At 44.7% G+C, this 22772-nt stretch overlaps 1 protein-coding gene and 1 pseudogene across 1 annotated transcript; one reads left to right on the plus strand and one right to left on the minus strand.

Annotated features, from left to right (window-relative positions):
- Window positions 1–22772, minus strand: part of LOC147437175 (uncharacterized) — a 262737-nt pseudogene that overhangs the window by 232344 nt on the left and 7621 nt on the right.
- Window positions 3988–18872, plus strand: LOC147437179 (thioredoxin domain-containing protein PLP3B-like). Its single transcript, XM_086486782.1, has 9 exons — window positions 3988–4219; window positions 5532–5606; window positions 5822–5869; window positions 5943–5999; window positions 6081–6166; window positions 6271–6343; window positions 18260–18321; window positions 18395–18492; window positions 18588–18872. The coding sequence occupies exons 1-9, from the start codon at window positions 4136–4138 to the stop codon at window positions 18686–18688; spliced, it is 684 nt and encodes a 227-aa protein (XP_086342908.1). The 5' UTR covers window positions 3988–4135; the 3' UTR covers window positions 18689–18872.

Here is a 22772-nt window from a genome sequence, read left to right on the forward strand (position 1 = left end):
CTTTGAATGGTGAGGAATAATTAAAGTAAAGGACACAATTGAAACTATAGCAGTTTTTTTCCAATTTACCTTTAAATTAGAAGGCTAATTTAGCTTCCCAACTGAAACTACTCCTTCCAACACATTGCACAAACTTCATGTGCACCATCATTGAGAGCCAAACAAGCTGCTAACCATTCGCCGGCTACAAACACAAATTCCTCTCTCATGCTCTCTCTCAAAACACAGCAAGATTGCTTCGACATCCTTGTTCAATGCCTGCAAGAACGTGAGATTTGTTTATTCATCTCTCCCCGCTAATTGGGGTCCATTATACTAGTATCCAAGAAGGTGGAAGGCTTGGTCTCTTGCTTGTGCGGCTCCCTATCTCCTACACCTGGTCTTTGCATGCCATGTGGAGAGCCTGAAAAGGACTCGCCCCCGCCTATTTACTTTCCGCATTACATACGGCCTCTTGTGGGCTCATATTCCACGTGCAGGAGGTCCTGGATCACCGCTCTGTGTGTGTCTCTATTTTCTTTCGGCCATCCGTGCCTATTTACCTCATGCTCGAAGGTCCTATATGGCTCACGTCTACATCGCTCCTGAGTCATGCTCACCACCTACAGTGTACCCCCCCCCCCCCCCCCCCCCCCCCCCCCCCCCCCCCTCTCTTTCGTGTCTTACAAAATGGCCATTCACTTGCCAGTGTTGGGTTTGAATGGGCGAATGCCTTGAACAGTGGGCGAGTGCATTGGCTTTGGGCGAATTGCCAACGTGTTGCTATTGGCCTTTAGTGCCTTCACTACATTCACTTTGAGCTCACCCCTGGGCCCTCTCATTGCTTGCCTTGCGCAATTGGTATGCTCATTACTACTCTGAGAGAGAGATTATAGTGTAAAGCCTCATCTGTGTGCACCTTGTGCCATTGGTGTCCTCAGAGAGAGAGAGAGAGAGAGAGAGAGAGAGAGAGAGAGAGAGAGAGAGAGAGAGAGAGAGAGAGAGAGAGAGAGAGAGAGAGAGAGAGAGAGAGAGAGAGAGAGAGAGAGAGAGATGGCTTCGTAGCCCTAGAAGTAGTTGCAAGACGGAAATGAACCACCACAATCAAAGGCAAGCATCATTATCTAAAGGCCACCCATGGCAGGCTGGCAGTCCTACCCTCTAATTGGGGTCCATTATACTATTACATACGGCCTCTTGTGGGCTCATATTCCACGTGCAGGTGGTCTTGGCTCACCGCTCCGTGTGTGTCTCTATTTTCTTGCGGCCATCCGTGCCTGTTTACCTCATGCTCGAAGGTCCTATATGGCTCACATCTACGTCGCTCCTGAGTCATGCTCACCACTTACAGTGTACAACACAACCCCCCCCTCCCCCCCTCTCTGGCAGCCTTGTGTGCGACCGCAAGCACATTGCCCCCGCGGCGTTGAGTGCATGCAGGGCAACTGAAGTTGCAGCAGCACGTTTGGGTTTTCGTCGGGTTTTCTGCAGGGCTGTGCTTGAGCAGGTGGACACACCATGTTGCAGCTCCTTCTCACTTGCTTGTTGAGCAACATGGCCAGCTGGAGGGCGACGATGGAGATGGCTTGCAACACGCAACTCCACGCGGATGCAGTCTATGCTGGCGTTGTGAGAATGCATTGCTGGTGGCTTTTGATAGATGCTCTGAGGAGGAGTTGATGGTGCTCACACAAAGGTCAGGCAACAGGACATGCTGCATGGTTAGCAGCATGCAAAGCAAGGACATGAAGCGGCGAGAGAGAGAGAGAGAGAGAGAGAGAGAGAGAGAGAGAGAGAGAGAGAGAGAGAGAGAGAGAGAGAGAGAGAGAGAGAGAGAGAGAGAGAGAGAGAGAGAGAGAGAGAGAGAGACCTGGAAAAGCTAGCAGCACCTTCGACGTACTTGCAATCTGCTTCAACACCTATAGCCATAGAGAAAGCGTGTGTGTGTGTGTGTGTGTGTGTGTGTGAGAGAGAGAGAGAGAGAGAGAGAGAGAGAGAGAGATAGATGAATTATCGTCCACGGAGGTCAGATATGATCTATGGGACCAAATACAAAACATTACATCTGGTCTTTTGGAGTGAAGACGTTGGATACATATTAGTTAAGGACTGAGGGTCCACGAAAGGGGAAGGGAAAAAAAGGATAGGATCAAGACCCAAACCCTAAGGGGGGTCGGGTGGAGGGGGAGCTGGCTTGGGAGTTCGAAACTCCTGAATGATGGCTTTACCACCACGATAGACTGCCCATTTACCTTGTTTGCGTGCGTCATGCACCTTTTTGAGCTCGCTTGCTTTAAGCATGAGTTGGTTTGTAGTCAATTCCTCGGCAATCCAAAGCTTTGTCCCCTTGAGGCGGTAGGATTGGCGTAGCAGCCTTGTCCGTTCTTCTTTGTTTTTGAAAGCGAGGATACATTGGCCAGGTGGTATATGCCTATGCGTGTCGTTGATCCAGGAGATAGTGTCGGGCTCGATGTTGATTGGTTGGAGAGTGGCATTAAGCTTGGTGATGGCTTCTTCGAGGGTGTCCTCCTCGGTGCACCATGGTGAAAAGAGTCCTCCAATTCTGATCTTGAGGGCAAGGGACTCTCGTAGCCGGCATTCTTGAAAGGCCGCTTGGATTTCGCTGTCAATCTTCTTATGCGCTGCCGCATTTGCTTCTTGTTGAGCCGCTTAGACAGTCTCATTGAGAGAAGCTTCGACTTCGTGTTTTTTTGTAAGTAGAGTTGCATGCTCCTTTGCCGCATCCTCGAGCTTGTTCAAGCGTTGTTTGAGTGCATCATTCTCCAAAACAAGTGCTTGGATTTGGGCCTCGAGGGCTGTGATCCTCACGTCTTGGCGAGCAGCATGATCCTTCTTGGGTGCAGCGGCCACAGCAAGAAAACTCTTGCGTGTGCTAGGGGTCGGCGTGTTGAAGGAGGACATGACTCGGTGGATAAATCTTTAGGTGTTGTGTGAACGGTGTAAAAACCCTAGAGGTTCGGCTCTCTGTAACCCGTGGAGCGCTGTGCTTGTGCATTTTCAAATTGGAGTCAACAAATGAGGCCTCGCGAGCAGAGCATCTAGCTATGCTGGCCTTGTGTGGAGAGCCTCTCACTGTGTGTGAGCACGCCCCAACTGGCAAAGGCAAGAATGAAAAAGGAAAATAATGAGAAATGAAGTACAGTAGAGGGCAGAGCCGCTCACTGTGTGAGCAGGCCCGAGCGTGTAGAGAGAGAGAGAGAGAGAGAGAGAGAGAGAGAGAGAGAGAGAGAGAGAGAGAGAGAGAGAGAGAGAGAGAGCGCTTTGATGAATACCAACCAACAACAGCGTAAGATTCTCCAGGAGAACTTTTAATGTAGAGTTCTGTGGCGAGGTGAAGCGATGCTAATGGCCGTTACTTCTTTGTGAGGTGAGGAAAAGTGGGGTAAAAAAAAACATAAAGGAAAATAATGAGAAATGAAGTAGAGTAGAGGGCAGAGCCGCTCACTGTGTGAGCAGCCCGGAGAGACGGAGAGAGAGAGAGAGAGAGAGAGAGAGAGAGAGAGAGAGAGAGAGAGCGCTTCGATGAATACAACTAACAGCAGCGTAAGATTCTCCAGGAGCACTTTTAATGTAGAGTTCTGTGGTGAGGTGAAGCGACGCTAATGGCCGTTACTTCCTTGCGAGGTGAGGAAAAGTGGGGTAAAAAAAATCATTAGCTCTCCGGACCAAGCAAGGCCGGACTTAGCAAATGCTACCATGTGTCAAGGCTTGTCACCGGAATTGCACTCTCCTTCAAAAGAGTATAGATAGAACTAGTGTGGCCGGCGGCCTTCGGTCGCCTCTCTCTCTCTCTCTCTCTCTCTCTCTCCTTGTGTGCGCACTGTCCTCACTACAGTCGGATAAAGCAAATTGCGACATGTGGCACTGGAAAACCAGTCTCCTTAATATATAGTAATAGTAATAGTAATAGTATAGATATAGATATAGATAGATAGAACAAAATAGATGAAGGACAAGATAAAATTTACCCTTCAAATGAATGAATGACTGGGGGACTTTGCGAGTCTCGAGTCTGTAGCGACCATTAGCATTTTCAAATTCAAGAACGAACTCCTCCCGCGGGCGCAAACAAAGAAGAGGCTAGCACCATCGACCTTCCCTTCTTGCAGGTTTTGCAAATCGCCAGCAAGCAGCCATGGATCCAGACGCCTTCAGATCCAGAATGTCCGACCTCAATTTGGGCACTGTCCTCGGCGCAGCTGCCCGCGATTACCAGAAGGTACCCTCACAGTCCCATACTCGCATGTCTGTTTTGACGTCTGCTTAGCTCTTTCTTTGAAGATGGAAAGGATGAGAAAGGGTTTATGGAGCTTACTCTGTTTAAATGTAACGACGATATATTTTTGAAGCAAAGAGGCAATGTTTGATGTAAGAGCTGCCCCTTTAAAGAGCATACTGCTCTCCGGGTACCTATATCTGAGCTAAGCCAGTGGCAGTAAGTGCCAGCTTTGCTGAATTTGATGCCTAGCTTGATGGCTACCAGCACTTGTCTGCATTGGTAATTTGGTTGTCTGATCTACGTTTTCTATGATGCTTCATAACTGCCTTGGTTATTGGCTACAATCGCTGGCATTTTCAACCTGATTAGTGCACTTCAAGAGGGAAACTGCTTATGAAAATTAAAGGCATTACATGAGGCATTGCTTATTCTTGAGGGGTTGAACTCAGGGTTCATAAGGGAAATTGGGGTTGTGTATTTTGTTTTCCTGCAAGAACCCATAACAAAGAGATGAAAATAGCCTTACAACATTGAGCAGGTCACTCACAAAAATTATATAGCATCAAATTACTCCATTGGTGAACAAAACTGATAGTGGTTTGGATCTTAGGTTGGTTGATCTACAAGATGGAGTCAAGTTTTCCTGGGTGGGCATACCATCGCTTCAGTCTATTTACATATATAACTCCGATGGTATTACTTTGCTTAGTCCACAGGTGATTTGGCCGGATGCTGCTTGAATCATTGACACCCTTGAATTTTAAATGTTACAAATGAAGCTTGCACAACCTTGTACATATTTGACACATGAAACAGAACTCTATCATGATGTTTATGCTCTATCAACTGCTTTTCATAGAATTATTGTTTTGATTTTATGCTTCAATTAGTGGTAGGCTTCGTTATTACGGAATCTGCCCTGCATTTCTAGGGCCATGAGAGAAATGCAGATTGCAGATGTCTCTCCTGATGTGTCCTCTTGTGGATGTGTGTGGTTTTGTGGGGTATGTGTTTGATATGTGGTACCTAGTTCTACACCCACTATTGGCTACTGATGAATACACTGTCCATATCTGATGGTTATATTGTCTTGTGGATCACTACCTCGAGTTTATAATATGCACTTTCTATTAGATGTGAATCTGGGCTTTTCCTGGATTCAGTCAGGTATATATCTGTGATGATTCACAAAGAATCCATCATAATTGTGTTTGTATTTCCTGTCTAATATTATTGGAAGAACTGCTATGCTTGGACTTTCACGGTATCATGCACTAAGAGTTTGGCCTAACAATGACTGACATGATTTCAGGAGCTGATGGAGCAGGAGAAAACTAAAGCATCTGCCTCTATGCATCAAGAAGTTGATCTTGATGATTTAATGAATGTGAGTTACAGCACTGATTGTTGCACATTGACCTAGATGGCTCAACTGTAAGAATTGAAAAGATGTACCTTTCGTGTGCACTGCACAATTGTGTGATACGTTTAATGAAGTGACGCCATTATTAATTCTGGTTGTTTGTGGGTTCAACTTTACTTTCTAAACTGAGTAGGTTTGATGGCTCCCGAATTGGGTTAATGGATGTAATGCACTTCCAGGATCCAGAACTGGAGAGTCTACATGCTGAAAGGATTGCTGCCTTGAAGGTAAGGATTAAGCTTTTATACATTTCTTGACGAGCCTTACAACACATTTTTGTCACAAAATTTGTTGATGCAGCAAGAAACTGAAAAACGACAAGTGTTAGAAAAGAAGGGGCATGGTGATTATCGTGATGTAAGTTCCTCTTTGACTAAAAATGTTTGAAATTTATAGCAAAGTACCATTGCAGTAATGAAAGCCTGGTTTCATGACTAGGTCAGCGAAGCAGATTTTCTTGCGGAAGTTACTGGAAGTGACAAGGTGGTTTGCCAGTTTTATCATCACGAGTTTGTGCGATGCAAGTAGGTCAATCTATGTTTTGAAAATGGTATAAGAGTAACGTGGTTAACGTGGTCGGTTAAATAATGTAGTTATCAATGGTTGCTTTTTGACTTTCTTATTTCAGGATTGTTGATAAACATCTGAAGATTCTGGCTCCTAAATATTTTGATACAAAGTTCATCAGAGTAGATGCAGAGGTATTTGAACTGAACCCTTCTTTGATTTTGTTTTGTCTTTTTTTGAAACAAGACTTACACCTTGGATGACATATGGCAGGGAAACCAGTTTTTGTCTATGGGTACATGATAGTTGGTGTGTGTTTAGGCTAGCTGTTGGAATTTGCAAATCCTCATACGTAATCACTTCAAGGCAATTGTATGTTAGGGGCAGGGTGGAAGTACTGTCGTGTAAAATAGACCTCCTTTAACTATCAATTAAAGATTCATAAAACTGAGGAGATCAGCATTACTGGTAATGGCTCCTTCCGCCAAACACTTTGCCCCTCTTTCTCGCAAAAAGAAAATGAAGTTGTTTGCTCCAACAAACCTGAAGAGGTTCTTGTGATTCGGCGTATTGACACTTCTTGCAAGTTGACTGTGAGAGTTCATGAGTTAAACGATAGCACACCTACTAATTCAATAAAGAAACACTGAAGAACGCCATCAGTTCAGCCATGTAAGCTCCACTCACACACACAAAATCAACTGCAAAGTCAATTATCAATGATGGTTCACTAGCTTCATGTGTTTCAGCTTTATGTGTTTTTCTTGTATTTTTTACTTGTCTAGTTCGATCAAGCTTGTGCATTGCTCATAGCATGCACATGTTTGAGCAGCAATATTGCCTTGTGCTCAAGCAGTTGCGAATTTTTGTATGGATGAGTAGGAAGGAGCTCCAATTTCTTTCACATGCCCTGCCTCATGATGTACTCTCTTTTAAGATGTAGGAGAAGTGAATGCCGGTTCGCCATGTTGATTATATTGTAGGCGATAAGATCCTCAAGGAACTTCCCATGCTCCCCTCTCGTAATGTCTTTGGCAAAAAGGGATCCCAATGAACAACTCTGTATCGGTGACGAGATCGGAGAATTGGGAAACTGGAAAAGCGATGCTACAAGATCATGAATAGGTCTTTGCATCCATGCCTACCTTTTGTTTGTTTTAACTAAGATCCCTCTTTTCTCACGTGGTTCAAGAAGAGTCGTCTCTTTCATCTTAAAAGCATTATGCATGAAGTGCACTAGCAGACAAGTGTTGTCTCGATATCCGTCTTGCGGAGAACTAGATACAAAGGAGTGATCATAATTAAGATAGCATGGACCCTCTCCCAAAAGTCCTCATTGAAGCAATGCCTTTGCATGGATTTGGTTAGATCGAATGACGACTTGTTCCATCCATTCCACATCATAGACACGCCTTTTGACAAAGAGGCATCTTCATATCATCTAATTCTTCATTAGAATCATAGATATATAAAGCCTGTAGAGGAGGGTTTCCTTAGCTCAAGTTTGTTATGTTCTGGAAACATAGAAAGCACCTTGTACTTGATGATGAAGAAGGTGACAATAGAAGTTGCCTTCGTGACCATTTCGTTTTTGCATCCCATCTTTCCTATGTTCAAGACAATGTCCTTAGAACTGCATTTCCCGGGTTGTTTCCCTCGAGATGGTGAAGGGAAAACACAAGCTCAGTGTGACTGTACACGTGATGTGTATATAGGTTTCCACAATGAGAACAATGCAGACACATGGTATGAGATTGATGATAAAAAAGGTGGCGAAGAGCTTGTCAATCAAGAAACAATTGATGTAGAAGATGATGAGAAGTCTTATGATGACATGGCGTTCCGTTTCCATGTCTGTCTCCATTTCCCTGTTTTGCATAACTGAAGCTGCCATTCATTGAGGGCATGCTTTGTGCCAAGTAGGAGATTTGGTCATTCACGGAGCTCTCATGCACTTCGCTGACGGTTATTTTGTTGTTTTCTATACATAAGTCCTTAAGGATCTTACTGTACGCGTGAATTTCGATATGGTATGGCGAGTATGACATGGAATCTATCCGTACGAATGTACAGATCCTACTCTATACCAGGAGAAGCTTCACTAGTAGTGGTCATCATCAATGGCAACTTGGTGGTAGTGGTCATGGTTCCAAACTTTGATAAGCCACTTCTATTAGCGGGCATTGGGTTACCAATACAAGCACTCCGATCGCACTCGGTCTTGCTCAATGGAGGTGGTTTTTCTTTTTATCTTGGATTTCAATGGACATTGACTTTCAATGGATACTCTGTCACCAGCGTGTGACTACTATCTATCCTTTTTGTTGATTTCTTTCTTATTATCTATTTACTTTCACTTTTTGGAAACACCCCTCGGGAAATCTAACTGCCCTGCATTGCATAGCTAGTGTGGAACTGTCCAGAGGGAGTCCAGGCCTGAGGGCAAGAGAGCACTAAGGTTGGACAAGGACTATGGTTAGCCAAGTGGGGTCATTGACTAGCCAAAGTGGAATCCTTTGCTACAAAGGCTACATTTCAGTTTTGGATGTGGCCGCAGTGTACAAAGAGGGTCGGATGACCTAGAAAGATACAATGGCAGCATCTCCTAAAATTTAGGGAACTGCTATTTTGGGACCTGAAAATGTCTTCGCGTCATTACGTGCAGTTTGACATGGGGATCATTTTGTTACTCTGTGGCCAAGTCAACAGAGGCTGCAGGTGAGATATTTTTAGACCCGAGGGTCTAAAGCGGGAAAATGCACAAATGAGTGACACTTGGCACTCTGAGGCCAGTTTACTACTTATAGAGAAGGCAAAAACGTGATTTATAGCTGGGAGGCTCATTTTGCAAGTCTCTGTCACAGGTTAAGAGCTATGGAGTGCTTGCTTTCCCTCTTATGCACAGTGCGGTGCCAGGAGTGATGCCCTGCACGCTACGCACTGCCCTCTCTCTCCCCTTTGGCAGTATGTTATGCCCCTCTAGTGGGCTTTTCATTTGACCAATGTACAGTTGTGTGGGTTCATGCGCGATTGCCGAGGCAAGAGCCTCTTGCACAGGTACTGGATTAGCTAGCGGCTAATCCCCCCGCAGGTACAGGTGAATACGGAGAGGTTTCACGCCAGAAATCTCGTCCGATTCAAAGGGCAAGTAGCCCTACAGGTGCGGGAGCTCGAGGACTTGCTAGGGATGCGACCGGCACGCGAAACGGAGCCCGAAACAGTGAATTACAGCCTGCTGTGTATTTTTGCAGGTTTAGGGTTTTGGCCCTAAACGGACCCTAATACCCCCAGGAGGTTCGGGGACGCAAGGGGACCGCTGTACAGGCGATCTGGCGCATTTTCAGGGCTGAAAACAGAGAATTCAGCGTGCTGCAGATTCTCGCCAGGTTTTGCAAAGTGCCCATATGCGTCGGGAAAGTCAGTCAATGCGTGGGAATACTGACCGTGAAGGGTTCTAGTACAGTTATGCTGCCGAAATCAGGCTGGAACAGTGGAAATTCAGCCGAGTTTGTGCGGGGCAGCTTGTAGGGAACCACAGCGTTTATTCCCTCTTTTGAACAATAAAGAAATACCGAAAGGGGCGCCTAAGTTAGGGGCCAATCTGGTGTCCGTCTACTCATACAGGTGCAATCTAGCAGCCTGTATCCCTCTCCCCTTTGTTGTGTCTTGAAAGTACAGGTAAAATAGACGACTAATAATGGGTGAAAGCTAAATCAAGGTTTAAAGTAAAGTCTACCGCCCTTTTTGGATTGAACAGGCCGGTTTCATACTCTCAGAGCCATTCAGACCTCAAATGGTCACATTTCAGGCATGCTTTTTGGTATGCAAGGTGGTGGAAGCAAGATTGTCCGCTAGAGAGCTATTGGACTACCTCAAGGCTACTTTTCTTGACATGCCCATTCCTAGGATTGTGATTGTCTACCCATGCGGGTGAGGTCCTTACAGGGTCAAGTTCGAGACGTCTGACCAGGCTAGTATATTCCTCAAGAACCAGAGGCAGTTTTAGATCATCGTACCTGTCATTCGCACCAAAAGGCTTATGACGAGTACTTAATTAAATGGAAGGGTCAATCTGAAAGGTTTGCCACTTGGGAACCAATTAGAGCTTTGAAAACTTAGTATCCCCACTTCATTGATGAGGACATCAATGGTTCTTAAGGGGGAAAGTATGTTATGTCTCGCTTACAGGAGAGGGGATCTAGCCCAGACGCCGTCAGGATGGGCGTCCAATGTCCGGGTGGACGTAGTGTGAAACCGGCCAATGTGGCCGGCCATTACTATAAAAGGGAGGCCAAGGCCTCATTTGCAGTTATCGGCTCCGATTGGTAGAGTGCCAGTGGTTAGCCCGCGAGGCTAGGAGTGCGTGAGGTCACCTTGAGGAGGTGAGGCCGGGTGGTATGGGACGCTCAGTCTTACGGGTGCACGCCTACGTCCTCGGATGTTGGCCCCAACATGGGGGAGCTGCCGGATGGTGGCTATGGTTGGGTGGTTTGTCCGACGTGTGTCTAGGCGGTCCGTGTAGCCGGGAGATCAAGTCCCTGCTTTCGTTTTAGCATGGGTCTAGCTAGTCTGGGAGAGGGTCTAGCTGTCACTTTGAGATTGGTAGTATTTTGGGAGTTTTTGAGTGAGGATGGAGCACTGTCCAATGTGGGTACGCTCCCACTCTTCAACAGATGCTTTACCCCTCTCGTGAAGAATCCGGAGGGTATATTGAGCAGTGTTATTTATTGGGCTTCCAAGACACTGCTTTGTTTGTGGTAGAGTAGGACATATGGCAACTGGATGCACATGAAGAGTGGAGCTCTCGAGCGTCCAAGGCACACACAACTGACAGATGTTCAGGAGAGGCAAACTTAGGTAGCTTGACTATCCATGTAAAAATAGTAGATGCTTTTATTTACTTTTAGGTTTCATAGCTATAAGTACGGGGCGAAAGTGTCAATTGAAAACTCACTCAGACGATGGTAATACAGTTGTTGGTCATCAATTGAAGAGCTATAAGTACGAGGCTAGAGTGTCAATTCAAAACTCACTCAGATGATGGTAACACAGTTGTTGGTCATCAATAAAAAAATACTGCAAGGATGTCCGCTCTGACTTGGGGGCCAAGCTCTCTAGTTACCTTTGATTGCAGTTAGTTTCCAATCGATTACAAAGTCGCCTGGCATGTGGTGCCGGTGTAAGGTGCAGCGGAAGTGAATGTTGAACTTTGCTCAAGATGAGTGCTCCGAACTGTGCTCAAGGTTCCTTTTTCTTAGGGAAGGGAAAGCCTTCCGTTCTTTAATGAGAGAGTGCAATGGACACAAACAAAGTGAATGGACACTGTGAGTGAAGGTGCTGAGACTGAGAGATAGAGAGAGGAGAGAATACGACACCGGGAAGTTGTCAAACCCTCCTCAAAGGGCCCCACTCTCTATGGCGAGAGCGGTCTACTATTGATTGCACAAATCTCTACAATGCTTGGACTTGCTAACAATGTCGATGACGATGACGATGAGGACAACGATGAGATCTGGAAACTCTAAGGGCTGAAATCTGCAAATCTTCTATTTGCTGAATTTTGACTCTATGTCGGTGACGACGGCGATAAAGACGATGCAACGACGACGCGCTGAAAACGCAGATGCTGAAATCTGTGTTTTCCGGGTTGAAACTGCAAACTACGTTGGATCTGAGCGTGCGGCAAGGATCTGCTGTGGGAAGGTAGATATGCGAGGTTCGGGGGTTCTACTGCGGGGACTGACTGCTGAAAGCTGACTGCTGCGAGAAGGTGAGATATGCGAGGTTCGGGGGTTCTACTGCGGGTATTGACTGCTTAAAACTGAAAACGCTGAGTCTAGGGCTGATTTCGTCGCGATGATATTGCAAAACGCTGAATGTCTTGCTGCTCCAAAAACTCTAGGGTTGAATTCTGTTGCTGGGGGAAATCTGCTAACGCTAGGAGTCGTCTGCTTCTTGTTGTCGCCAGGCTGTTGCCAATGCAAAAACGCTGGCTGATCTGGTCCAAAAACGCCAGCCTTCTGCTGTGATGCAAAAACGCTAGGGTATCTGGGGGTTCTGCTGAGAAGTTACTTGTTGAGCGAGTGCCCTTGCTGCCTCTTCTGCTATGGAGTGCTAGCGCTAGGTTTTCTTATATACAAACTTAGTACATTTGCCCTACCTAGTTTCCAACAAAAGTCACTTAAAAATAATAAGTGAAATGTCAAAAATAGGGAAAATAGGTCTATGCACTGTAAAAATGCTCTTGATGGGTTCTAATGGAAATCTGATGGTCATGCTGTGTGCAACCAGAGGATATGCATCTAATCTAAGTGTCTGGACATGCACGGTCTGCGAACAGACTCACAAAGTGCTAGATCACTTCCTATTCTAGACTGACTTGATTGAACTGAACCCTGGTCATGATGTAGCTTGTCGACGGACACATAGGGTTGGATGCATCACGTTACATCCCCTCCTTTTCAAAGTGAGGAACTGGTACCGAACTGTATGGAGTCGAGGGAGATCGCCAATAACATCCGGAATCCTTTAAAGGACTCTTCGCCGGCCCACTCTGAGGTGTGGGTCGTGCGATACTTGAACTTCATAAAGGTTTGCAACGCTTGCTTCTTTGGGCCGCGCCGAAAGCGACAAAGTCTTCTGTGGCTCCTTCAATGCTTCAACTTTGTCTAGAGTCATGCTTCTTCTTTCTTCAAGAATCTCCATGGCTGAAAATTCTTGAAACCACTTTCAACACAAAAACATGAACATACCTATTCCATGTAAAGTGACTGGAAAAAATCTTGTCTTCCTCAAAGACTGTGCATGCAATGTAGATGAACAAATAGACGGAGTGCCAAACGGTTCACCACACACACACACACAAATAATGAGATCGAATCTTGTCTTACTGATCTAAATCAATCAATTGTGGCAATTCACAACGGAAATGCCCATGCTTGGTGCTCATACTTTCTTGTGCTCTTTCTACAACTGTGTCGTGCCAAGGAAGAGACATGGAATGTGACTTCCTTGAATGCATACTTTTCAGCTTTTCATGAATAATCCGCATACATCCGTTGAGTGAAATGTGCTCAACGTACAATATGTCATGCCTACGAAAAGGGATCACAAAAAGACCCTGACTAAAATACAGGAAACAATCACGAATGAAACAGTCGAACAATGCGTGCTGACGAATCATTCGAACACATAGTACTTCCTGTAAGGGTTCTTTGGACCTAGGCTCGAGAGCCAAGATCGGTTCTTCGTGAGGGATCGAAACTTCTTGGGGGGGTTCTTTGGACCTCGAGGTGAGAGCCAAGATCGGTTCTTCGTGATTGATCGAATCTACAATGAGATTAGCTTCACTAGAAAAGTATCAACTAACCCATCATTCTTGTGAACAATCACATCATGGTCATACAAATCATCATGCTTGTGTAATCACATCTTGATCATGCAAATCATCATGCTTGTCATTGTCATCCAAATCATCATGCTCATCATTGTCATTCAATTCATCATGCTTATCATCATGCAAATCCTGTGTGTCATGCTTTGGAGAACACGAGACCGAGAGAGTCTCCTTCTCCTGAATCCGTTCAATCTTCGCCTGCACATTAGAAATGAGAGAGGAAGAATGAACAATGTTCTTGCGATCTAATTTTGTTTTTCTTTTTGCGTACTTGCGATCAAATTCTTTGGCCTCCATGGCTGCCATTCTTGCTTCGTGTCACGTTGTCATCATGTCCATCATCGTCTTGCACCAAGCCTCCATAGGAACTGGTGCAATCCTTGGCGTAGATGGGGAAGGGTCGGAAAAACCTCCTGGTGAGGAAAACTCTTCTTCGCCACTCCCATGCTCACCACCTTCATGCGAAGTATCCATTCCGCTTCGAGTGATGACCATACACTTGAAGTCTTGGGTTCTTAAGTTCACGAGGAACTTGGGTTCTTGTGGATCTTGGGTTCTTCTTTTGCTTGCAATCTGTGTTAGAGAAGGATCTTCTCTTCACCCGAGTTCTGCTCTTTTCCGCGGGCGCACCCCTTGGCGGCCTTGCGCTCACACCAAGGTTGCTTTTTCCCACCGCACGTCGATTGGCCGGCCGCTAAGTGCATGGTCCACTCTCAATGAGTGAAAAGAGACACAAGGGGAGGTTGGACAAGCCCTTCTTTCTTGGGATTCTGGTCACTCTTCAACAAAACACGATTAGGAATCGACACGCCCAAGCAAACTTGGGTTCGTGCGACCGCAACAAGCAAAAAAATTCTTGTGGTTCTTTCCTTGAGTGATACAGAACACTGCCAAAGCTTTGATACCAATGTTAGGTGCAACGGAATGATTGTTTGCGCTTTGCTCAAGATGAGTGCTCCGAATTGTGCTCAAGGTTCCTTTTAGTTCTTATAGAAGGGAGAGCCTTCCGTTCTTAATGGAAAGTGCTATGATCACAAACAAAGTGAGTGGACACTGTATGTGAAAGTGTATGAGATTGAGAGAAAGAGAGAGAAGAGATACGACACCTGAGAGGTTGTAAAACCCTCCTCCGAAGGCCCTACTCTCGTCGGCGAGAGTGGTCTACTTTGATTGGACAAAGGTGTACAATGCGTATGCAATGGATTGATGCAAGTTTAGGCTATGTCGACGATGAGGACGGTGATGACGAAGTCGACCTAAGGGCTGAAATCTGCAATCTTTCTACTGCTGTCCAAAAACGCTATGGGCTGAAATCTGTGACTAGTCCAAAAACACTGATTTTGGAGGCTGTTTTTGTGGGTCTTTGACGCTGAAAATCTGCAAGTTTAGGGCTGAAAACTGAGGTTTCTTAGGACTCAAAACTGAGGTTTCTTAGGGCTCAAAACTGATGGTCTTTACAGGCTGAATCTGCTACACTTTAGGTGAAAATTGCCGGTCTTAATCTGCTGTTGAAATCCAAAAACGCCAGGGCTGAAATTGGTCCTTCCGTCACTGGGGTTTTGCAAATGCAAAAACGCTAGGCTGATCTGCTGTGGTCTTGTCGCCGTGGCTTTGCAAATGCAAAACGTTGGCTGATCTGCGGCGTTTTGTGCAAAAACGCGTGGTTCTTTCCTTGAGTGATACAGAACACTGCCAAAGCTCTGATACCAATGTTAGGTGCAACGGAATGATTGTTTGCGCTTTGCTTAAGATGAGTGCTCCGAATTGTGCTCAAGGTTTCTTTTAGTTCTTATGGAAGGGAGAGCCTTCCGTTCTTAATGGAAAGTGCTATGATCACCAACAAAGTGAGTGGACACTGTGCGTGAAAGTGTATGAGACTGAGAGAAAGAGAGAGAAGAGATACGACACTCGAGAGGTTGTAAACCCCTCCTTCGAAGGCCCCACTCTCGTCGGCGAGAGTGGTCTACTTTGATTGCACAAAGGTGTACAATGCGTATGCAATGGATTGATGCAAGTCTAGGCTATGTCGATGATGACGACGGTGATGACGAAGTCGACCTAAGGGTTGAAATCTGCAATCTTTCTACTGCTGTCCAAAAACGCTATGGGCTGAAATCTGTGACTAGTCCAAAAACGTTGATTTTGGAGGCTGTTTCTGTGGGTCTTTGACGCTGAAAATCTGCAGGTTTAGGGCTGAAAACTGAGGTTTCTTAGGGCTCAAAACTGATGGTCTTTACAGGCTGAATCTGCTACACTTTAGGTGAAAATTGTCAGTCTTAATCTACTGCTGAAATCCAAAAACGCCAGGGCTGAAATTGGTCCTTCCGTTGCTGGGGTTTTGCAAATGCAAAAACGCTAGGCTGATCTGCTGTGGTCTTGTCGCCGTGGCTATGCAAATGCAAAACGCTAGCTGATCTGCGGTGTCTTGTCCAAAAACGCTAGCCAAGATCTTGTGGAGCAAAAACGCTAGAAGCCTTTGGGGTCCTGCTGAGAAGGTGCCTGTTGAGCGGTGCTCCTGCTGCCTCTTTTGCTGTTGAGTACTAGCTTTGGGTTGCTTATATATTAACTTACCCAATTTGCCCTATTGACTACCCAACAAAAGTCACTTAATAAATAAGTGAAAAATGTCAAAAATAGGGAAAATGGGATAAAGTCACTTGAAAAATTCTCTAACTGATTCTAATGGATTCTGAAGGGAATACTGATGATCATGCTGTGTGCAACCGGAGGATATGCATCTATTTCTAAGTGACTGGGCATGCACGGTCTACGAATAGACTCACAAAAGTGCCAGATCACTTCTAATCTAGACTGACTGGACTGACTGAACCCTGTTATGGTGTAGCTTGTCCAAGGACACATGGGGTTGGATGTGTCACGTACCATTCAATCACTTTTATGTAATGTTCATTGGTGACACAGTGGCTTGAGTCGGGGGGATTCACCTTGCTTTCAGAAAGGGGGCATGGTAAGAGGGAGTACAGCAGATGATAGCATTATGTCCATCCTTAGATCCTTCACTCCCCCCATCCCTATTGATTGATCACACACATTCTGCTTTTCTCTCACAGCTAGTCCAGACTCCACACACACCTGGTCACGCCCCTTCCATCACACACACAAGACCCATCCTATTGTATTTTTTTCCGGACCTGTCCAATTGGGAACCATCGTGTCCGGATCTGATTGAAGTATGATCAGTCTTCCCCAGGGTTTAAAGGGAAACCACCATCTATTTTGAGACTAGTCATGATGGCCATTGGTATGTACTATGATGATTGATCTTGGATTGAGCCGAATATCAAAGTTTCTACGGTGTTTCACTGCATTCTATGGTTTTGTGCCCCTGTGTATTGTTCTAAGTGTTCTCTGTAGACTGTCTTTAGTGAGCCATATGGATTATGGAATCCTCAGGGGGTCTGATCTTTACATTATTCTGCACTTACATGCGCTCCGACTTTTGATGTATGGTTGATGTATTGAAAAACTATGGACCCTATCATTCATGGTACTCATGATTGAGCAGCTGTATATGATGGCATGATCATTATGTTAGAGTGACTGGCACGGATCCCTCCGCACCTCTAGCTACACTCACTAGATGTGAAACAACTCTAATATGCCCAGCTTTCCCACAGACACTAGTAGTAAGTAGGCACTATGTCCCATAATCATTGGGGTATGCTATTTAGGCAGCTTTATTGACACCTAAGGACAGCATGCCAGGCCAACAGACAAATGAGAGCTCTCGCAAGATGTAAACCTACTGTCATATGAGGAGACATTTGTTTTTATATATACCCAATGCCTACGAGCAGAGATGCAGATGTGGCATGGGGTTGACTCCGGGACAGAGTCTCCCTATACCTGTTGAAAACTGCTGAATTGTGGCATTTAATATGCCGAGAGACTTAACCATGTACATCACTAGCATCTAGACCATAGCTTAGTGAGTCACATCCCACATTCACAATTGTTATAATACAGAGAGCATTACAAACTTGAAATACTGACACTCCAATAATCGATTACAATTTCAAAGGCCCCTTTTTGGACCTCGTTGCTTGCTGGTGAACACGGAGAGAAGGATGGAGACTGTGTCAGAAAAATGCGAGAGGACATAAGCAGGCCCTCTTCTTCCTTCAGGAATGAAGATGGCTTATAAACAGTGCCATTTTGTTGACATGGCTTTCAACATTGTATTGACTTCAGTGTCGGTATATTTTCTCATCTGACAGGATTTGAGGATTGAGATTGGTAGACACTAGGGGATCAAGGCAAACGATTGCATTTTTGAGATTTACAACTAGGATGTGGACATGCGATTTGCGAAGCATGTCTACAAAGAAATTTGCAGGTGGTTGGCTCTTTGTGAAAGAGTTGGATCACCAGCACAAGGTGAGCTTGAGGATCAAAGATGCTTGGAGATCGTTTTGCTTGAGCTTCAAGTCAGCAAGACACAATGGTTGTAGTATGTTTTGGGTCTGATAGGTCACTTGGGTATTACTTCTGTTTTGGTTTGTTTCTTCATTTGCACTCATCTTTATATGATTGGGCCTGGGAAAGATCTTGATACTTAATATGAGGCTCCTGACTCCATGTATCTGGCTAAAGTAAGAACTTGCCCATCACTTATTTTCTTGCCATTTAATTGCTTTCTAGAACCTGCATCTTGTGTACATGCACTCAAACTTTTATCTGGTTTTGCGGACAGAATGCGCCATTTTTTGTGTCAAAGCTGGCAATAAAGACTCTGCCTTGTGTGATCTTATTCAGGTAATTAGCTAATTGCTGAAAGAACTATTTTCTTATTCCTTAGCTGGTCTAATCGGGGTCATGCATTGTGCAGGGATGGAGTTGCCTTTGACAGATTAGTTGGCTTTCACGATCTAGGAGGCGTGGATGATTTCTCCACTAGCACACTGGAAAATTGGTTGCTACGCAAAGGTACTGCTTTTCTCGCTGCTTTTGTAGAATGTTCTGTAAGCAACAGGGAGCAGGTGTTCTTTCTTCCTAAGCTGCTGCAACTTCTTGTTTAACAGCTGTTCTGACAAGGAAAAAAGGCTCACAAGATGAGGAAGATAGGCTGGAAGTGCCAAGGCGTGTTAGATCAACACCTTATGCAGAGTCGGATTCAGACTGAGGAGACCCTGAGATTTTGCCATGTAATATGCCAAGGAAAATAACAGGGTTTTTGCATTGTTTGAACATCTGCGACAGGAATTCAAGCTTCTGTAACAGCATGCTTATAATATTAGAGTCATGTTCAGCCAGTTTGTGCAGGTATTGAACGGACAACAAATATATTAGAAAGCTCTTTTTATGTTGATTGTTTTGCTGAATTGCTTTGTAACCCATGTACAAGCTATATGCCTAATTTTGTTGAATCATCAAAGCATTTGGCTTTATCAGATTTAGAATCCTTATGGCAAGCTTGAGCTATTGTAAATTTATGAATTTCAGAATTGGAACAAGGTTTTGGTTGCCAAGGGACTTCAAACATATCCCCGATTTCCGCATGAAAGAGCGAATTGGAGAGCACGAAGTAAAAACCAATCTTGGAACAAGATTTTGCTCGTGGGAATTCTCAAGCCCACAATAGAGATAATGCACAATAAGTAGATGGCAAGTAGCTACAAAGTCTTTTTTCTTGGTTTTTTGGACATTATGTGGGAGGTTGTATTAAGAAAAAACAAGAACGGTACTGGAGAGCCCATGCAAATAAAATTTGCCATGGGTCAAGGGGGACTATCAATTCTTTGGCTTTTACAGGGAACCAAAAAACCCATATAGTTACCCATGTAGCCAAATCCTCAATAGAGCCAAGAGAGCTTCTAGTTTTTTTATTCTTCTTCTTCTTGATGAGATTATTAATGGATGGGCCAGTGACATCTATAAGATGCTAAAGGAGGTCGATTTTCACTGTTGGAGTGGCTTCAACGAAGACTTCTTGCTTTTGAGTTTCTCTTGTTAAAATCTCATTCGAGGATCCTTCGAGATTGTCTTGATCCTCAAGGGGGCCAATGGGGACTAGCTGTTGCCTGGGAGTATTAATTATTGTGTCCAGTTGCTCTAGGGTTTCACCGTTCTACAAATCTGTATGTGCAAGCCCGCAAACATTGCACTCTTTCTCTTGTTTTTCCATGGTAATTGGGCATGCATCCTCTATAACTGCAACCTGTCTCATTCTTGTAACTCCCATGCTCTCTAGGTATGCTTGTTATTCCAACTAGGGATTGCTTCACATCTCAGTCAGCTCGCTTCCAAGTGGTTTTTACCATTGGTTTATTGATCATCATAGCCATAGGACATAATGTCCAATTTGGTAACATTTGTAGCATGCCGTGGGAAATGAAGTAGATGCCAATTCTTGACGAAAGGCTCCAAAGCATTCCATGTTGCATGTTCCACTGGATGCTCAAATCCACAAATTTCGTAATGGGTTTGCTCATGTTCCATAGGATGCGCACCTTAATATCCAAACTTGATCGAATCCACTGCAGCTTTGGCATGAAGAGCAGCCGGCCAGCTCGGTGGCTATTGTCTGAACATGATCATGAAGCCAAAAGGGGGAGGGTCTTGAAAGTGGCCCATACGGGACAGGAGCGCATAATCTCTTCATTTAGGTTAAACTCAAGGGTGGAAGGCATGAGGTACGCGAATGACGAAGCACCCCAAACCTCAACTTTTATTACCAGATCCTGAACTGTCTACTCCGAAGCACACACAACTATACAAAACCCTTTGCCCATCGTAGTAAAATGTTGCACCTCATTCCGATTGCTTGCCCAATCCCGTAATCCTTGGATCGTCATTCCATAAAACAGTGAAATGCCATCTTGAAGCGATCTCATTGTTGCAAAATCAGAATCGTAATGTCTGAGAAAAAGCAGAAGGGTTCCTTGGAGTTGATGGAACATCAGATTGTCCCTAAACCTCCAAATGGACCAGAATGCCTAATATTGAATCCATGTAAAGATAACGGACTAGGGAATGGTCTGTTAGTGACCATTCCCAAGATTAAAGGTGACCCCATGGCGACCGGCGGCACCCGGGAGCCTTGGGGGAGCCTTTGGTCTTGGGAATGGTCACTAACAGACCATTCCTGGGCGTCAAAGTCTGGGGGAGGGAGGCCAACCGGCTAAGCCCGTATCACGCAACCTTTATGTCGAGCTGAGCCGCTGACAGGCAATGTGATCGGGGTACACAGACGACGTGGCGTAGCTTTATTGGCCTGCATGCATGCTCGTTCTGCGTTCTGCGTGCTGATGTGTCAGCCATCTGATGGCTGTCAGAAAAAAATTCGGAAAATAATCGACACTAGATGTGCGGTTGAGAGGCGTTGCCCCCCGACCTCAGACTTTGACGGATTGTGGTAGAGAGTACCAAAAGTAGAAAGCATAATCTTGGTTTAAGAGAATAAACATTTTCCTCATGCCTACATAATCATCATCAACTATAAGTAATTTTTCGTCTGCCGAGCTATCCAAACAGACAGTTCCAGAGAATGTGCTTCCCTTCATATGAAGATGGCTTTTTTTTAATAATTTAGAAAGATACTCTCCCACCCCACCACAAGATTTTGCGTATGTCAACATGCATAATCTATATATAAATATAATATCCAAGGAGAAGTTTCAAGCTTAACTTTTGAGCTATGATTTGAGCCAAAGGGATGCATATATACATGTTGGTCAGGTAGTTTGTCTTGAGAGCCAAGGTCTTATGAAAAGTGAACACAATTTCAATCTCCAATTAAGGTCTAAGGTGGATGTTTTGAATAAGAGCCTCATATTAAAACCAGCTCATTGTGAAACCAATGGAAATGACAATGTTGATTTCTAAAAATGCTAGTTTACTTTTAGACCATTCAAAGCCATTAAGAAATTCTCTAGGGTGGTGGTGGAGGTTGTCATAAGAACTATGGTGGGCTCGGACGAGGATAAACCAAGTTGCAGTGAACCAACTCTTGCCATGCAGCTTTGACGCCTTGTGTGCAAGATTTCCACCGCCTCAACAAAATATGGAAGAGACAATGGCCTAGAAAACGGTGAGAAGAAGTCATGGAGAACATTTGGAAGCCAAATTGGCCTCAAAATGTTAAGGTATTCTTGTGGGTGGTATGGGGGTGCTCTGCCGAGATAGGCGTAAAGATCCAGGAAAGAGGAATTGGATCTGATCGTTGCTCAGGTTGCAGGATAGCTAGTGCGGACCTGCCTACCCTTTCATGGAATGCCAGACAATCAAGACCCTGGTAGGAAGATTTGCAAGTGGGTCCAAAAGACATGGCAGATTAGGTTCTTCAAGACTGATTTGTTTTTTGGAGGCAAAAGGATAGGAAATCTTGCTCTTCTTATCTGCACTCGAATTGTCAAATACTTCTTTTTCCGCCATATATGGCAGGTGAGGAACCATTGGGTGTTTGAAAGAGATTGTGCTGTGGCAAGATTCTTAGAGCTCATCCAAGAAAGCGGAGTGACGATTTGTCTGCTCCGAAGCAAACAAAACTCTGATTATTGGTCTAGGGCTACCCATGCCATCTTGGCAAACTTCGATAAGTAAAAGCTTGTCATTATAGTACACCTATTATGTTTTTGATAGCACAAAAAAAAAGGTACAACTCAATTATGGCATGAGAGATTTGGTCACCTAGAGGACATCCAAGTTGTAATGCTCAGTACCTCGAGGCTCTGCCTCAACTTTGACTCTTGAGGTCGTTTTGTAATTTCTTTGAGATTTTAAAACATTCACAATAGTATTGAGTTTTGGAGGTGGATAAAACAAGAGGAAAAAAAAGTGATAAAATCACGAGGCCTACCATAGGAATTTGTTTTGCTAACAGAAAATGGAAAGCGAAAATTAACCGAGAAAGAGAGGCAGGTGGCAATCCATTGAATCTAATAATAGTTGCTTTGGAAGACAAACATTTTAGAGATGAAGTAATTGCTGTACACGCATGCTCAGGTTCGAGATTGAGCAGGGGAAAAAACTATGTTGGCAAAATGGTTGTAGGTTACAAAATTTGTGTTTGATACATATGGTGGGATGAGTTGATATACATCAAGGGAGGTAGTTGGATGGCATGAATGTAGATTTACTTTGCTTTGATGGGTTGGTGGGGGGGGGGGGGGGGGGAGGGGGGAAGTCGGAAGGGAGGGAAGGTGTCCCCTCCAATGATCTTTGGTTTATTTATTTTGGAATCAGTATATATGTGATTGAATGATCCG

Source organism: Adiantum capillus-veneris, chromosome 17, assembly GCF_014529385.1.
Source record: "Adiantum capillus-veneris isolate H3 chromosome 17, ASM1452938v2, whole genome shotgun sequence".
NCBI classification, from domain to species: domain Eukaryota; kingdom Viridiplantae; phylum Streptophyta; class Polypodiopsida; order Polypodiales; family Pteridaceae; genus Adiantum; species Adiantum capillus-veneris.

What these genes read in the sequence shown, in the direction of transcription:
- LOC147437179 (XM_086486782.1), top strand. Translation starts at nt 4,136, where the DNA reads ATGGATCCAGACGCCTTCAGATCCAGAATGTCCGACCTCAATTTGGGC. An exon ending in CTGCCCGCGATTACCAGAAG is followed by an intron (nt 4,220 to 5,531) that starts GTACCCTCACAG and finishes ACATGATTTCAG; the next exon opens with GAGCTGATGGAGCAGGAGAA. An exon ending in AAAGGATTGCTGCCTTGAAG is followed by an intron (nt 5,870 to 5,942) that starts GTAAGGATTAAG and finishes TTGTTGATGCAG; the next exon opens with CAAGAAACTGAAAAACGACA.